This window comes from Myripristis murdjan, chromosome 15 (assembly GCF_902150065.1).
Source record: "Myripristis murdjan chromosome 15, fMyrMur1.1, whole genome shotgun sequence".
NCBI classification, from domain to species: Eukaryota; Metazoa; Chordata; class Actinopteri; order Holocentriformes; family Holocentridae; genus Myripristis; species Myripristis murdjan.
The window spans coordinates 30427840-30446647 of NC_043994.1; the positions used below are offsets into that span (position 1 = coordinate 30427840).

The 18808-nt window shown below is 42.9% G+C and overlaps 1 protein-coding gene across 1 annotated transcript in view; it reads right to left on the reverse strand.

Moving 5' to 3' along the window:
• hectd2 (HECT domain containing 2) overlaps positions 1-17010 on the reverse strand; it is a 71283-nt gene extending 54273 nt beyond the window's left edge. Inside the window, exons 1-2 of the mRNA XM_030071416.1 lie at positions 16487-17010; positions 9489-9621 (exon numbers count right to left, since the gene is read on the reverse strand). Of these exons, the coding sequence (XP_029927276.1) occupies positions 9489-9621; positions 16487-16570 (217 nt within the window). The 5' untranslated portion in view covers positions 16571-17010. The remainder of the gene's footprint in view (positions 1-9488; positions 9622-16486) is intronic.
• Between the last annotated feature and the right edge of the window lie 1798 nt (positions 17011-18808).

Consider the following 18808-nt stretch of genomic DNA (forward strand, 5'->3'; position numbering starts at 1 on the left):
AATAACAGTTTAAGGATAGCGGTGCCTTCAAGTGCAGGTCGGAAAAATCGTATTTCCCGGATTCACATGATGGCAGCACATGCACATGGGGAATTTTTCACTGTCTGATGAAATTAAAAATCCAATAAAAGAGATGAAGTGATAAAGTGTGATATCAAATAAAAATGTGCGAGCGCTTTGCACCGCCTCTGTGCTTTGTTTTTGATTCCCGCTGGAAGTGAAGGCAACACGACACAAAACAAGCCTTATTTTTTCTCTTCACGCATCAAATTAATGAAACACGTTTGGATTAATTCATCGACAGAGAGGACAATAATCTGCCCTGCAGCATCTTTCAGTGACAAACACAGGAAGCCTCTTCACCTTCAGCGCCTTCCTCTCCTCCTCATCCCCCCGTCTAATTACCCCGGCTTTGTCAGCTGGTGCGTCACCCAATTTAGTCCTGACAGCAACGAGCCTCCGTCGCCACGACACCCGCTAATTAGACAGTCACCTTCCAGGAGCTCAGAACCTTCCTCCTCCTCCTCCTCCTCCTCCTCCTCGCTCTGACAAAAGGAGGAGGAGGATGAAGACCTGAGAAGTCTTTTCATTTTCCTCGAGCGCCGTCGTCGAGTGTTCATCCCCGTTCAGATTTAATGAGCAGACACAAAAAACACCGAGCCCGCTCGCTCTGATAATCAATAATCACTGGTCAATATTTCATATCTGAGGCTCGTTTCATCACCTAAACTCTCAGATGTGTTTTTGTTGTTTTCTTTACATTCACATGCCCTAGCAATGTAAATATAGTAACATTTTTCCATATATTTCACACATTTTTGTTTTATACTTTCATATCCCACATAATTATGTGAAACTTTTGCCTCTGGGCAGCTTGAACTTCTAAATATAAATATGTATGATTTAAAATTAATATATAAAACAATTACCATACAAGTACCACAAAATCACAGCAAAAAAAAAAAAAGGTAAACACATAAATAAAATTAAATGAAATAACAAAGGAAAAACTTTACAAGAAGGAAAGTGAATTTACAAATATCAGGTTCTTGATTTTTTTTTTTTTTTTCCATTTTCAGCTGGAGTTTGTGAAACTAATTCTGCTCCTCAGTGGGTTTTACTCCTGATCATAAGGCTGGAATGGATTTACAAAAAAAATAATTTGAGAATTTCTTTTGTTTCTCCTTTTTTGCGATGACTTCTACTTCTATGTTCACCGGCGCTCCATCTTGCATATGAGAAATGTCTTTTTTTTTTTTTTTTTTTTTGGTTCAGTCTTCCACAACAAATCTGTAATCCGTAGCCGCTCTGATCTTAGACAACTGAGCCTCATTCAATCAGCACAAAAATAAAAATAAAAATAATAAAGACCGGGGGTTTCAGCTGGTTTTAATAACATCATGTACACGACACCCTGAGGTATTTTTTTCTGTTTTTTATTTACATTTGCACATTACATTAAAAACGGAATCATCTGGCCGGAAAATAAAAGCACCTCCATGCTGTGAGGTGCCAGCGATCGCAGAGAAGGTGTCGGTGGTTTCCATGTTGGACCTTTCAAAATAAAGCGTCGCTCGGTCGGTTTTTGTTTCCGTTCGAGTTCGGGACAGAAAACCACATTTGACAACATTAAATGGAAATATAAACTTTCTGTAATCCTTTACAGATGAAACAACAAGATGTAGCAGACAGGGGACGTTACACCATCATCTGCTGTGTGTGTGTGTGTGTGTGTGTGTGTGTGTGTGCAAGTATTTGTGTATACATAATAGCTCCATGCACATTCATCTGTGCATTTATTTGTGTGTGCATGTGTGTATGCGCAATTTATATGTCTCAATTAGTGTGTGTGTGTGTGTGTGTGTGTGTGTGTGTGTGTGCACATGAAGTTGTTCCCTGCATTTATCTCTAACTGTGTATACGTGTGTATGTGTGTGTGTGTGTGTGTTCCTGTGCGTGTGCATGTGTGCATACATGAATCACATGTGTTTACATGTCTTTATAGCTTAGTGTGTGTGTGTGTGTGTGCACGCGCGCGCGTGTGTGTGTGTGCACGGCTCGTGCGCTGAATAAATTCACTTTCATATGGTTTTCATTTGGGCGGAGGTTTGCATAATTATTCTGGCACCGGTAGCCGTGGTGACAAACCCGCTCGGCTGGCCTGCCGTTCTCACGGCAGTCAAAAATAACTTCTCCTTTAATAGGAAACAACATTCCCTTTAATGCCCGACGCCGCCTGCGAGCCTGCGAGCCGCGCCGAAACCTCACAGCGCGTCCCTCCTCTTCCTCCTCCTCCCATTTGTTTTTTCGTGTTTCACCTCCGCAGGTTTTTTCTGCTCCTCGTCTTTTTATTGTCAAAGGAAACTGAACGACGTGCAGCTAAATTCAATTCAACAAAATCAAATGAACCTCAGTTGCTCACATTCAGCGAAACTGAACTCCAGTTTCAGTATAATCACATTTTCTGCCACTTCACTGAATGTTCAGATTTATTTTTCAATGCTCGGTGTTTCATAAACACTGAGGCTAAGCCATGATCATCATCACCGTGAGACAGACAGCCAGCAAAACAAACAGAAAACAAACATATTTCCACAGATAAAAATCAAATCCTCTGGTTTGACACGATTTGCTATGAATTTACATCTTAAATTTTTCCATCTGGCTTCAAAAAGATAAAACTCTGTTCTTGCAAACTAATAAACATTTTTATCGGCTGCTTTTCAAATAAATTATTAATTAAACTAATTTAATCTTTATTTTGGTTTATTATTATTAATTTAGACACAATGTATTTTATTAAATTATTGTAGTTATATTTTTAATTTTTATTTTTTAAATTTGCAACATATTGTATTATCAGCATTATTTTTATTTATTTTATTTTTTATTTTATTTTCTTATTTTTTATTTTTTAAGTAGTAAACAGAGCTCTACTGGAGAGGAGACCTTGGTCTCAGCAGGACTTCCCTTCATAAATGAGGGTTATATAAAAAGGTTATATAAAGGTTATATAAAAGGTTATATAAAAAGGTAGATAAGGGACTTTATATCCTGCACAGAGGAAATCAATAAAACTGATGAAAACTGATGATTAGTGTCCAAAATGTCCAGGATCAGTCAGTTCACCTGTTGAATTCAGTCGTACAGGAGAAGCCGAGAGATAAAGAGCCACGAAAAGACAGAAAACATCCAAACTCCAGTGTTGGGATTAATTGTTTTTTTACTGCACGGTCATCAAGTGGAAAACATGAAACCTTTTCTTTTTCTCTCTGCTTCCAGTGGGAAGCGCTGAGTCATCCCGACATAAACACGGTGTGTGTACGCCGCCTGTAAACAGAGGAAGCGCCGCATCATTAGATGGCGGAGCGGAGAGCGAGCACACGGCGCCGAGCTCGAGCCCACAGCTGGGCTGCAACGAGCTCCAACGACGGCGGATAAAAGAGCGACGGGGATTTGATGCCGCGCCGCCGGCGGCGTTTAGGCAGAACAGAGTCAAAGTCCAGATCAAACTGGGTCACTGTGCCATGGCTGCTGCACGGAGGAATAATGTTTCATTTCAAAATTAACAGTCACACCCTGGAATAATGACGGTGGTGCTGTTAGAGCTCATGTTTAGACTACATTTCCCATCAGCCCCGTTGCTTCCTTCCCTCCCTGAAGATCCTCAACATGCTGGAAGTGATTTTTCCATCAACTTTTTAAAACCGGAGGAACCTGAAGCAGCACGTCAGCATGAGACACACTTCACCGCAGAATCTGATCAACTGTGAGAAAAAAACTCAGAAAGTCAAATATTTACGAGAAAAACACTCGCACGATTAAAGTCATAAATTCACGAGGAAAGCTTCACAAATCGACGAGAAATAAACTTGTGAAGTCACAAATTTGCAAGAAAAACTCGGAAATTATGCAATTAAACAATAAATTTATGAGAAAAAAACTCACGAATTGATGTTTTACAATCTCAACTTTGAGATCGTACAATCTCAATCTGTGAGTCTGTACAATCTTAATGACACAGATTGAGATTGTAAAGTAACACGTTTTTTTTCTTACACTCTGCGGTGTCAGGAAATCCCGGTGATTTAAGAGTATAAGAAAGATAAATGTAAGAAAAAGTATCAGGTTTTTTTTCTCATAAATTTCTGAGTTTTTTCTTGTAGATTTACCACTTTAATCTCAGAAATTCCACATTTTTTCTCTCTTTTTTCTCTTCCGAAAAAAAAAAAAAAACACACCCTGCATGTTTTCGTCTCTTTGGCGTGGGCCCCGACGCAGCAGAGATCTTCCTGTCGAGTTGACGCTTTTATTTTTTAATTTTCAAGGTGTGAAGCCCCTCCCTTTGTGTACAGTGCGCAGTAACAGCGCCCTCTTCCTGTCTTGTGCCGTAAAGCAACGCGGCAGATTTTCCTGACCGATCCCACCTGCTGACAAACCCTAACCCTAACCCTTAACGTGATTATGATTTTAATTTGAAAACCCCTTTAACATAAAACAAACAACAAAAGGTCTGTTTTAAAGCCACCAAAACTCGTCGATGTCCCACGTGGAAAATCACGTTTTGCACTCAGCGTGTCACCGCGACGAGGAGCGGACCAGTTAAACAGCCGGCCACATTAACTGGGGCTAATTACAGCTTTTATAAAATCAATAATCAGCGGCTGTGGGCACCAATTATGGCTGATTGCACCGAGTCACTGAAGCCGTCTGGGCTGAGGGGCCCTCACTGTTTATTCACCTTGAGACACCAGGAAACTCCAACATTCATTAATTAATTCTGCAAAAATTACGTTTTTCCATAAAGTTCATTTTCAGGAATCAAAGTCCAGACTAGAGACTGAAATTTTAATTTTAGTGTGAATCAGCAGCTCTGAAACTCACAGAGGAGACTCTCACAACAGCCTCATGTTTAAAATAAAGCTGGATTTTTTTTTTTTTTTGCTTTATTAATTAGAAACATGATATGAGTCTAATATCTGAATTTGTATTTTATGGATTCACAAGTTGGATTTTTACAGTAACAGGGCAACTTCTCTGTTCGCTGTTCCTCATCCGTGCATGGTTTATCATTAGCTTTTCATTCAATATTTAATTTCATTCTTTTCTTATGCTATTAATATGTAGGTTATTGCGTTTATTGCATTCACAATCTGTTTATCCTTTACCCCGCCACGTGTGCGGAATATACGATAAACCATAACTCCTGATGGAAATGTGTGCTGAGGAAAGCCTGATTCCCTTTCGAAAAACAGACGGCACAAACAAGTTTTACACGGAGGAAAACCGATTCTTACATATTATACATATTAATATTTATATTCACTCAACAGAGAATAATATTAATCACTAAAACTCGTCCAGCAGCCAGAGGAAAGACTCTTTACACACACACACTCTGCGTCTGAGTGACGTGTTGAAAGCCAGGACATGTCAGAGCCAGTCTTGTATAAAGTATTTGAAAGCGATACTTGAGTAAAAGTACAAGTATCTCACCAGAAAATGACTTTGGTAGAAGTTAAAGTCACTTTTTAGAATATTACTTGAGTAAAAGTCTTAAAGTACCTGACATTTATTGTACTTAAGTATCAAAAGTAATTTTCTGATATTTTCTGTACTTAAGTATTAGAAGTAAAAGTAAAAGTATTTAAACAAAGTGAGCAGTTAGAATTTTGATAATGAATTTATTGTGGCTTCCTTACAGTAAAAGCAACCCGGGTACAGGAGAAAAAAGCTTCAACTTTTTAACATTACCGTTAAACTTCTGTCACCATCAGCAGCTCTCTGTCTCTCAGCCTCCCTGTTTGGACAAACTGAACTTGGCAACAACTGTCACGAGCGCGAGTTATTATTTGAAATTATAAAACGGCTGCTTCCCATCCTTAAATGTGATTGGCTGAGCCGCGTTCCATGCCGTTGTAAAATCAGGGTAACCCACTGGTAGACCGCAGCACAAAATATCCCTGCGCCAGTGTAAACGGACAGAGCGTTGCCTAGCAACCAACTACTCTGCGCTCCACTTACTCGTTAGGTTACATTTGTTTCAAGACTTTTGTGAACAAAATGTCAGACTTTGTGGTGAATTTTGATTTGCTGGGTGGCCTGAGCCTGGATGAGTGGTTGGAGGAGCTGCTTGGTGTCTGTTAAAAGACGCTGAATTCACCACCAGCAACAGTGTTTTCGCCGGTGTGGTAAAGAAACTCCGCCGAGAAGGACGTGACAAATCTTCCCACCACCAAGCCATAACCGAGGCAGACTGCCAGAAGATGAAGCACTTTCAGGCACGAAGCTCAGGCACACCTTGGGGGCTTGTCTGTAAAGTCTGGTTTGACGTGCAGCTTCATATGGGACGAGGGCGAACGAGGGCAACCGCAAATTAAAGCCCGACTCCTTCAGCACTCACCACGACGAAAATGACCTAAAATATGTCACCCTGTCTTTGAACGATTGCATAAAAAAATCACAAAGATGCTGCCGAAAAAACATAGAAAGCCTGCGGCGATTCATATATGGGCAGCCGGTTACCCACTGTGTCCGGTGGCGGAGCTTCTTCTTCGCACTTGGCGGCCGCGGTTGAAACAATAACAAACAGGAATTACGTCACCAACTCAACTTTTATTTTGAAGTAACGAGTAACGAAGGTGGTTAAGAGAAATGTATCGGAGTAAAAGTACACATTTTATTTTGGAAATGTAGTGGAGTAAAAGTAAAAGTTGTCAGAAATATAAATAACGAAGTAAAGTACAGATATGTGAAAATTCTACTTAAGTACAGTAACGAAGTATTTGTACTTCGTTACATTACAACACTGGTCAGAGCCACACACACACACACACACACACACACACACACACACACAGCACATGATGACCAGGACGTCTCCATCAGGCTGCACACAGTCAGCGGGACAGGAAGTTAAACCACCGAGCCCAAGAGAGGGAGGAGCAAGGAGAGGAAGAAGAGGAAAGAGGAGAAGAAGGAGGAGAGGAAGGAGGAGGGGAAGGAGGAGAGGAAGGACAGGAAGGAGAGGAAGCAGGAGAGGAAGGAGAGGATGGAGGAGAAGAAGGAGGGGAAAGAAGGGAAGGAAAAGAAGGAGGAGAAGAAGGAGGAGGGGAAGAGAGGAGGAAGAAGAGCAAAGAGGAGAGGAAAGAGGAGAGGAAGGAGGAGGGGAAGGAGAGGAAGCAGGAGAGGAAGGAGAGGATGGAGGAGAAGAAGGAGGAGGGGAAGGAAAGGAAGGAGAGGAGAGGAAGGAGAGGAAGGAGGAGAAGAAGGAGGAGAGGAAGAGAGGAGGAAGGAGAGGAAAGAGGAGAGGAAGGAGGAGAGGAAGGAGAGGAAAGAGGAGAGGAAGGAGAGGAAGGAGGAGAAAGAGGAGGTGATGCAGCACTTTGACCTCTGTTGAGTGAATATAATATTAATATGTATAACATATAACTAGATCAGTAGAATCAGGTCGGTCGTTCTGCTTTACTGTCATTTACTCAGCTGACTCATGTTGCACACAGCAGCATGAAGATTCACTGAATTTATTAAGATTAACTATGGTGTGTTTTGGTTTTTATTTTATTCAATTTATAAAAGGACAGCGTGCACTTACATAAAGTATTCAAAAGAATAAAAAAAAAATGAGTGCACCAGATTAAGCAGGGAAGCTCATTTGCGATAAAAGCAATAAACTACATATTACAGTTTTTCTCAGTTGCTAAAACACTAAACCCTGTTGTCTGAACCAAACGCTCCACTGCCTGAACCCACTGACTGAATCAGTCACTCTTTTGGCAAAACCATCAGCACGTTTCACCTGTTTAGACACAACTTACCAACACATTTTTATTTATAAGACTATTCTTGAGCTGCTTCCGTCCTATCTATGTGATCTCATTGCAAAGAAACACACCGGATTGTACTCTCTGCGTTCACAGGAACTCTTTCTGCTCTCTGTCCCAAATGTCCGGACTGAAATTGGGAAGAGGGCTTTCAGTTACTCTGCTCCCTCGACGTGGAATTTGTTGCAGAGTGAACTGAAACTAAAGGACTTGGTGTCAATTAATGTTTTTAAATCAGTAATGAGAGATCGTGAATTGAGGTCCATTGAATGTCGTTGTTTTTAGCACATCAGTGTTTATATTAGTTTCCCCGAAAGCACTGTTTTATTCATCTTTTGACTTGCTTGTATTGTATTGCTGTGTTGTTGTAATGTTTATTGTTTGTTTGTTTGATTGTTTGTCTGTTTGTTTGTTTATCTGTTTGTTTGTTTGTTTTGTAGTGATTTTCTCTTGTGATTTTAACTCTTTCTGTTGTTTCTCTGTCTGTAACTTAGTGTTTTTGCTGCTGACCGTCTTGGCCAGGTCGCCCTTGAAAAAGAGATTTTTAATCTCAATGGGATTTACCTGGTTAAATAAAGGTTAATTAATAATAATAATAATTTTCATTGTGATGCACCTGTGCTGCATAATGGTGAGCACAGGGAGCAAAAGTCAAACACAAGTAAAGCACTGGTGTCACTGGTTGAACACAACAACTCAAAATTGATCCCACTTGTGGCTCATGATGTGAGGGAACATATAGAAGCCAGTTCAGAGAGCACTGCTGTGTGAGGCCCTACAATGGATAGAAATCTGAGAGGAGGAGTTTGAGTGAGAGGAGGTCGAGGAGGTGGACCCAGTACGGAGAAATGATGCTGTGGCTGAGTAATGCACTTCTCATTTGAATATTTTTGTACTTTATTTTTACGTAGGCTTACTGTATACAAGTGCTAAATGCACAAGATTTCTGTTTGTTTTTGTACTGTGCAAGTGCTACATGTAAATACACAAGATTTCTGTTTTTTGTACTTTTTTTTTACTATGTACAAGTGCTAAATGCACAGGTTTTTTGTTTTGCAACATGCATTTAGCCTACAGTGAACAATAAACATTTATTTCTACAGCTTCATGTCCTGAGCATTGTGTTTTCTATTTTTCTATGTAGTGTTTAGTGACTGCTCAGTAGTGTTTTTAATTTTGATTGACTCGGGGCACAATTTGACAACACAGTTCAGTTTTGAGCACAGATTGAACTGTTTTGAGGTGAAAGTTTGGTTTTGCAAGAGGAGTCTGAGGTTTTGTGAATGTAGCTTGAAAATTGGGTTTTGTGTTCACAGTTTAGAGAAATGTGTCTTAGCAACTGAGAAAAACTGTAACACAGCAAAGAATAAAATGTCCAATGAAAACGTAATAATCAATCACAAGAAGAAGACTTGCCCCGTCACTGTGAAAATCCAACTTGGGGATCCATAAAATAAAAAACAAATTCAGACGTTAGACTGAAATCATTTTTCTGATTAAATGAGCAAAAAGCAAAAAAAAAAAAAAAAAATCAAATCATGTTTACTAATTAAATTTGCACCTCCAGTCGGGACTGAAAATGACTTTTTTCCAGAATTAAATCCTGCATGTTAGAGACGTGCTGATTTTAATGGCGGCGGGCGTGAGCGGCGAGGTCCCACTCACCGTGTCGGAGGCCCGGGGCGGCGGTGGCGGCGCCGGCTAAGCTCCGCCCCCCCACCGCCTCCCTCCTCTGGCTCAGCGTGGAGATGAAGCTGCCCAGCGACGGGAACGGCTGCTTGGCTCCTCGCCCCAAACCCTGCAGCAGGAAGATGACATCATCACCGTCATCATCATCTTCATCATCATCATCATCATCATCATCAGACAACACTCACTTCATTATTATTATTATTATTATTATTATTATTATCATTATCATTATTATTATTATTTCACTTCATTTACCGTCACCGTTTTACTCCTTTACCACCTTTTATCACGTTTTTTTTTTCATGAGAGGAAAAAAAAGAGGAATAGGAGGATGAAAAGAAGGAGAGGAGAAGGGGGAGAGAGGAATAAGGGAGGAGGTGGAGGAGGAAGAGAGGAGTTGACAAACTAGGGAATAGAAACACAGCAGGAGAGAAGAAAAAAGAAGGAGGGAGGGAGAGGGAGGAGAGAGGGGAAGGAAAGGAGAGAGGGAGAGAAAGAGGAGGAGGAGGAAGAGGAAGAGGAGGAGGAAGAGGTGATGTGAGGTGACTTTAAAAGAGAGAGAGGAGAAGAAAGGGAGGAGAGGAGGAGGAGGAGGAGGAGTGGCTGACAGCAGATGAACAGCAGCCGGTCCTGACAGCAACAAACACTCCAGTCAGCCCACACACACACACACACACACACACACACACACACACACACACACACACACGGCTAACACATGACATGAAAGAACGAGGGATGAGAGAAAGACAAATTAAGACTTCAGCACTCCAGAAACACACTTCATCATTGAACTTCAGCACAGAAACACACACACACACACACACACACACACACACAGTTACTATGTCTCTATGTCACTATGTCTGAAATTACACAACACACACACACACACACACACACACACACTTCTCCGTCTGATTCCATATCATTATATCGTTTTCTCTCCAGGCGAGACGGAGGAGTTATTCTGGGACAAAGTGTCCAGAGACTGTCTCAGTGACACACACACACACACACACACACACTCACACACACGTACAGATTAAAGCCTCGCCTCTCCTAATGAGATGCAACAGCCTCGTCATTCAGACCAGATCAAACGAGCTCGGCACGATCAAACCCAGACAACAACAACTGATGTGCACACAGAACGCAGAGACGCAGGAACACACAACACACACAACACACAACACACACAACACACACACTACACACACTACACACACTACACAGCCGAGGACATCCTAATGTCTCCTCAGTCTGACCAGCAGCCAGAAACACAAAATAAATAAATCAAAGTCGTCATTTTATGAAGAAACGAACAGAGAAAAGACAATCAGCCTCTCGGTGAAGCTGGAATCACAATAATAATAATAATAATAACAATCGATTCATTTTCTATAAATCGACCGGCCCGCCTCCCTCGGTGTGAGCTGGAAGATTTGCCGAGGACGAAATCAGAACCGATCAAGAGTGGACATTTTATACTGCGTTTATGTTTTTGCGTTATTGCTGCTGTCTCACATTTCCCTCGTGACAATAAACTAAAAAAAGCTGAAGCCGCGACACAAACTGATCAATAACTATTTCACAAACTGATCTCACATCTGCCACATGGAAATGTTCACTTCAGGTTCAATTTAGGCGATACGGCCCGGATCCTGACGCTTTCCAATGAGTCTGACCTGAACTTTTATTTTATTTTATTTTATTTTACTTTATTTTATTATATTTTAGTTGGAGGAAAAGCCTGGCACGCTCCATTTTAAATAAAATCCTGAAAAACTTGAACGCACCGCGAGGAGAAAAGTGTCCTGCATTGCTGTCAGTCTTTTGCCTGCTGGCCAAAGAAAGAAAGAAAGAAAGAAAGAAAGAAAGAAAGAAAGAAAGAAAGAAAGAAAGGAAGGAAGGAAGGAAGGAAGGAAGGAAGGAAGGAAGAAAGAAAGAATGGACAACAATAGGTAACAGAAATCAATGCTGAAAACAAAAAAAAAAAACAGAAATGGAGAGAAAGACAGAAAAGGTAAAGAAGAGAGAGAGAAGAAGGGATACAGAGAGAAACAAGCAAACAAATTAAAAAAAGGAGAGAGAAAAAGTGCAGGAGGAGACGGAGGACAGAAACAGGGAGGGGAAACGCAGGAAATGTAACGAGCGAAGGAAGAGAGGAAAGGATAAAGAACAGAGGCAGAGACAAGCCAAGAAAAAGAGCAATAAAAAGAGTGAAAACATACAGAGAGAGAGAGAGAGAGAGAGAGAGAGAGAAATGAGAGCATTTCCTCCCTGAGAAACTGAATGAAAACACAGCAGCTCCTCTGCAGCTCATTTCTCTCCATGTATTGATCTTATCCTCTGATCGATCGTTTACTGGATTAACTGGGAAACGTGAAGTCAGAGTGTGACGGGGAGTGATCAGACCGAGGCTGATCCCACAGTATTGATGTTATAATTCATCAGGTGTTGTAAATATTTTTTCTCTGATAATAGAGTAATAATAATAGACTAATAATAATAGTAGTAGGTTACAATAACAAATGTTTTTATTTGAATTAGAAATGTGTTGTCTTCAGCTGGAGTAGCATTTGGATGTTAAGTTGCAACAAAAGAATTTTAGGTTGCTAGGCAACGGATCTGTTATTTTTTTCCTCTCGTCCGTTTTATGTCGCGTCTGTTGTTTCCTCCTTGTAACTGTACAGTATTACTTTTTTTATCAGTAAATATCATCGGCCTGAATGAGAAGCGGTAGTGATTGTCATTTTTATGAAGCTCCAACATTTTTCACAACATCAGGAGCGCCCGCTGAGCTCTGCGAGGGCGGCGAGGGCGGCTCCTTCCTGCCGCACAGGAAGTGATGCGGCTCACGTCTCCGGGCTGTTTGGAATAGACAGAAGAAGAAGAGCTGATGAACAGACGAAGAGAAGAGAAAGCCGGACGCTCTCCTCACAGCCTCGCCCCGTCAGCTTCTCTGAAAGACGTTCCTCGACGCCGCGTCCTCCTCGCATCTCCTCTTCGAGTCCATGAGAAGTGTCGGACTGATTTGGACTCTTTTGAAAAGCTCATCTTTAACACCTTGTGGGTGATGTCACGACATTTTGATTTCAGGCATCTAAACGTCTGAGTGAATAAAGGGTTCACTGAACGTGTCAAAGCTTTGAACCCACGACTGTTGCCGTGATAATCGATGGCAAAATCACTATCTGATACTTGTTTCCTATTGAAACGGCGGATTCTGTGTGTTTCTCTCTCTATATTCCTTTTTTAGAATGTTTATATTGCTTTTTGCTATTTACTATCTGTTTATACTGTTTATAATGTAAATTATGCTTCATATTTTGCTATCCACTTTGCTGCTGTAATGCGTGGAATTTCCCCACCGTGGGACGAATAAAGGAAGATCTTATCTTATCGAGCAGACTCGCACAGTGATGTCTCTCCCAAAACCTGGACGTGGAGCCCGTTCTCTGGATCGCGGCGTGGCCCTGGACAGCAGATCTGCCTGGGACGGGCGTCGCCCTCAGAGACGGGAGGCGTCTGCTGCTCCGTGACGTCAGCCTGCGTCCCGGCGTGTGGAGCCCCTCCCGACGCAGGGGCGGACTTACCATTAGGCAAAACTAGGTGGCTGCCTAGGGCCCCAAGTTCCTGAGGGCCCCATAAAACTCCTCATACACTTATGATTAATACAGTTATTACTTATTTGCGCACATTAATTATGTTTTTGATTAAAATCCTTTCGCTAAAATGCCAACAGAATGCTTATTATGTGTGTCCCGGGGCCCCTGTTTTGTGTGTTGTCTTCTCATTTCAAGGGGCCCCATGCCTGCCTTTGCCTTGGGCCCCAAATTTCTTAAATCCGCCACTGTCCCGATGGCTGATTTACACAACCGCTGTCACGTCCACTGAGAACCAGAGGAAGGCTCTTCAGAGTGAGAGACATCACCGACCTCTGGGAAAGTGTGGTGCAGAAACACGACAGCGATGAGCGCTTAGCAACAAAGATGAGGACACTAAACACACACACACACACACACACACACACATATATGCACACACACACATATATGCACACACACACAAGGTGCTCCCAGTTTGCTGGTTTGAGATAAAAAATAAAAAATAAAAAAACAAAAACGCTCGCTGTTACAGACAGTGGTTCTGCAGGCAGTTTACATTTCCATTCATGCATGACAACAATCTGCAACAGCCAATAATCTTCCAAGTGTTCTCAAACTGTCAGACACACACACACACACACACACACACACACACACACACACACACACACACACACACACACACTCCTATCCAACTCTGGTCAGTCATTCAGTCTGACGGGAAATGTTGTCATCCAGAGAGCAGCCACACCAAGAACTGAACATCTTACACTCTCTCTCTCTCTCTCTCACACACACACACACACACACACACACACACACACACACACACTCTTCTGTGTCATTCCCCTGTGTGTCTCTCTCTCAGCTGTTAATCTCTAATCCAAACCCGATAATCATAAAACTGGATCTGTTAGTCACTTTCAGCTGGTTTGTGTTTCCGTCGCCGTGGTAACGCCGTGGCTGTCCTCAGCGGTGGAAGCGTTTCTCTCTGTGCCGGTGGGTCCATGCACAAACCACCAAAACACTAGATGGCAGTGCAGAGTTTTTACTAGCCTTTAGTTTTTTAAAAGTGCGAGGGCTCTGCGATGTCGGTGTGCAGAGCCGCTGCAGCTCCTTCAGGGTCCGAGTCCACTTTCACTGCTTCAACAGGAAGAAAAAGACTGTTTGCTCCAGGCTCCTGGCTCTAAAGGCTTAAACTGAGTCTCTTCATTAATCCTGGCTGTGTTTTGGGCGTAACCTGCAGTGAACCAATCAGAGGCCGTCTCCCGTCCCCTTTAACAGCCAGGTGTGTCTCACCTTGGTGGGCTGCTGTTCTAATGGAGGATTCTCCAGGTAAGAAGGAAGGAGACGGAGTGAAAGCTCCCGAGCAGATCAGGACTCCATCTGAGCTCCCTGAGGTGAAGCAGCGTCCCTGCCCTGTGTGTGGGACAAGCAGAGCGGACGCTCGCCAGCGCCCCCTATGGAGGCCACCATCACTGTCTGATGATGAGCTTCAGACGGCAGAGAGACCTGCAGCACTGACCTCAGAGCTGCTGTTTGGAGCTCAGTCACTTTCAGCCTCAGGACAGCAAACGTGAAAATGACAACTGAGCTGCTTGGAAATTAGAAAAGACGCTTTGCGCGGGCGGTGCAGGACAGGCCCAGAGTCCACTGTCCACACACACACACACACACACACACACACACACACACACACACACACACACACACACAAAAAAAAATTGTTTTGGAGATTTCTCATCATACTGACATCTGGCAGCCATGTTGTCCTCACTGTCGGCTGAAATCAACAGAAAGACGTGGGAGGAAACGCAAAGCCGACCAATCACAGCTCTTGTTGTCTCACATCGCTCTCCACATGTAGTGCCGTTTTCGGCTTTGCAGAGGTAAATCATCGGCTCTGCAGGCGGGTCTGACGTAGATACGGCAGAAGTTTGACGTAAAACCGAGAAACTGGACTAAATGCCACCGACAAACAAACAGCATAACTGATCAACACGTATTCAACACATCGCATATCTTTATATTTCTTTCTATTCTTTATAATTTAATTCCTCCCTAGAGAAGTGAGCAACTGAGCCAATTTCCCCTCAGGGATCAATAAAGTTTTCCTGATTCTTATTCTGACTCTGACTTTAGATTCAGACTGAGAGAATCAAAGACGGAGACTGAGAGGATGAGGGCGTCAGACCAAGAGAACCAGAGTGAGACAGAATCAGGCAGAGAGTGAAACCGAGAGACAGACACTGAGATTTTCAGATCGAGAGAATCAGATTGAGACAGAATCAGATTAAGAGAGAATCCAGCAGAGATTCAGAGTGATGAACGAGGACAGACGACCAAAGTAAGAGAGAGAGGGACGGACAGAATCAGACATGTAGAATCAGACACAGTCAGATGGAGAGAATCAGGTTAAAGTGAACAGAGAATCAGGTGGAGAGCATCGTAATCAGAGAGTCAGCCTGCTGGAATCAGGACAGAGACGGAGAGTGTGATCAGATGGAGGCGACCCGAGCGAGCTGACAGCGAGAGCGAGCAGCAGAGGCTGTGCAGACGCTTTATGGCCTTTCCAGACGCGAGCCGAGTCAGAGAGATGACAGAATGTTTACTGGTCAAACCATCCGATCTGCACATTCCTGCTCCCTGACACAATGTGGATTACATCAACCTCGCCGAAATGACACATATAGCACAAAACACACTCATAACCTCATCTGTGTGTGTGTGTGTGTTCAGACACACAGCACTGGGCATCACTCCTCTGTATCTGAACACACACACACACACACACACACACACACACACACACACACACACACACACACACTGCCATCGTCCATAACAGAAATCATTATATAAGATCATGCATCACTTTTTCCAACTGGTGCAAAAAAAAAAAAAAAAATGTCACGAATCAACCCAAAAATCTTCAACAGAAGAGACATAAAAAAAAAAAAAAAACTAAACACATATTCTGATTCTGCATTTCTGTTTTCTATAGCATTTATTATCACACAAGCTACATGGAATCACTCTGTGTTGCACTATATGTCTGTGTGTGCCCTATTAACCTTTAATTATACTATTAATATTCTAATGTCCAACAACTGTTTCTGTTGTTTTGAGGTTTTTGATTAAAAAAACAAATAAATAATGAAATTTCGTCCAGTTTTAAATTGAAAATATTTTGCAAACTCAGAGTTCCCTATTGCATCATGGCCTGTTGCTTCACCCTGGGAAAGCATGTATACATAATGAGAGATTTCATACACGGGACGGGAAAAAAACAACAAAGGGAGGGGGTTCGTCATAAGCAGTAAATGATCACATTTTAGAGTTTTATTGCGGGTTTCTTACCGCAGGAGCGGAGCTGGTGTAAATCGGTGGCAGTTTCTCTCTCTCCCGTTCAACTCCTGACAGCGCAAAATGTTCTCCATCCATCCTCGGCGTGGAACAGTGGAAAAAGTTGTATTTTTTTCCTGGAAAGCCTCAGTGCAGTGAAGCCTGTGCGCTGCCGCTCCTCTCAGGACTCATCATCTCCGAACCAGGCCAAGTCTTCCCCCGCGGTTCCGTGTCGAGCTCAAGCACACGGTTCACTCCTTTATTTCCACATAAATCGGGCAGACTCACATTCTAGAAATGTTGAAATCTACCTTCGTCCGCACAGGTGGGCTCTCCGCCGCGCGCACCCCGACGCGTAAAACGTCTCCAAGCGCGGCGCGTAAAGCTCCTTGACGGAGAACTGGGAGAGCGTTGCGTTGTTCCGTTTCTAACTCAGTTTTTCCCGTTAAAACGCCGTCACCGTGTTACTGTCTACCTGCTGCTCCGCTCCGCTTTCTGTCCCTCTGCGCGTCGTCTGTCGGGGAGGCAGCGCAGCTGTGCGCCGGCGCCATGTTTGCAGGAGGAGGCGCCTGGAGGCGGCCGCGTCAAGTTCACACACACGGCAGCGCAGCGACGGGAAATGAGCGACTTTGGGCTTCAAAATAACAAAAAATATGTGACTTGCAATGAAATCAATCTCAGGCTTTGACTCATTTTGAAGCCCGGTATGATGCAACATTTTCGGACTGAACAGTTGTTGAAGTTTTGTGCAGATTGTTGGTTTTTCACTCTGAACGCCCTGATGGCAAAACCCTGCAAGGAGTCAGTGTTTTTTCCAGTAGAGTCAAGCAGACCTGACGTGTGTCTCCGTGTCTTATTTTGTGTTCTCGGCCTCATTCTGTCTCTTTGTGTTTTTCATCCTGTATTGATTTATTGAGGATTAATTGTCACTTTTTGCAAAGTCCTCTGAGACAATGTGTGTGAGGAAGGGCTTTACAAATCAACTCTAAAAGATTTGACATGAAAACCCTGCATTAAAACACACAGTATGAACATAAACCTGTGTGGTTTGTTTAAGCCTACACCCTGCCTCCCCTGGTTGAGTAAAATAATCCCAAACCACCAGGAAAAAAACACAACCATGTAGACACCAAACAAGATTCACCGTCTGATATCCATTTACTTCAGAGAGTCTGCATCATGTCCCTGCAGCAGCCGACCGGTGAAACCAGCAGCCAAAGTGAAGACCTGATGGATTTGATGAAGCTTTATTGATCCCTGACACAGAAAAAAGGGCTTTGTCATCAGCAAAGAATATTACGTTTGGTTTAAGTTTTGATTTGCCACGTCAATCCCACAGACAGGAAACTGTCTCGCTGGCTTTTTGGGTCCTTCAGCTTGTTCCTGCATGAACAGGCCAGTCGACAAATAATCACAGCAAAGCAAAAACCTGTTTAAAGACGCTGCATCTTCAATGACACAATCTGCACGTGAACATGCAAGCGTGACGTTATTAAAGCATCAGTTTGCACACAAGAGCAACTTTTTATAAGAAAAACTCTATTTTCTGCAGCTGCGTCACAGCTGGTTTCCATGTTTTGCCTGATGAACACCTGTCAGCACCGTGTGAGTGTTACGATCCACATCACCAATAATTCAAAATCATCTGTTTTACTCTGCAGCCAAAAATTATCTCTAAATAATTTTCACCGAAAAATCGTCCCTCTCTATGCTGCTACACAAATACTGCGTTCTTGTTACACTTTTTTTGTTTTCTTCTCTGTACAGTGGTCTGTTGTACAGGGATTATTGGCGGCTTCACCAGGGGTTTTATTTTGAAGGCTGCCACAGGAGGTGATGTGTCGGCGTTGTGGCTGTCTTGACGCACAGAGCCGACTCTGCGTCACCGCTGCAATTTAACTTCTGTCCATAATTAGTGAAAAACGGGATCCGGGCGGCCCGCCAAGTTCTACTGAATATAAAGAAATTTAAACTGGTAATAACGTCGAGATTTGTGGCTTTACTGCAGCCTGAGGAGCCGCCTGCTGTGTGTGTGTGTGTGTGTGTGTGTGTGTGTGTGAGAGAGAGAGAGAGAGAGAGAGAGAGAGAGAGAGAGACAGAGAGAGACAGAGAAGGAGAAGGGTGGGGGAGTGTGTGTGTGTGTGTGTGTGTGTGTGTGTGTGTTCAGTGGTTTTTCTCTGTAAAGTTGAGATCATTTGAAGCCTTCGTCTGGTTTCCCAAAAACAGCCTCAGTGTGTCTGCAGCTCCTGGAAAAGTCTGGAAAGGTCTGGAGAGCAGACTCTGCACTTCTTGTTTTTTATCGCCGGATGATGGCGGCTTTTAATCTGGGATTTCTCT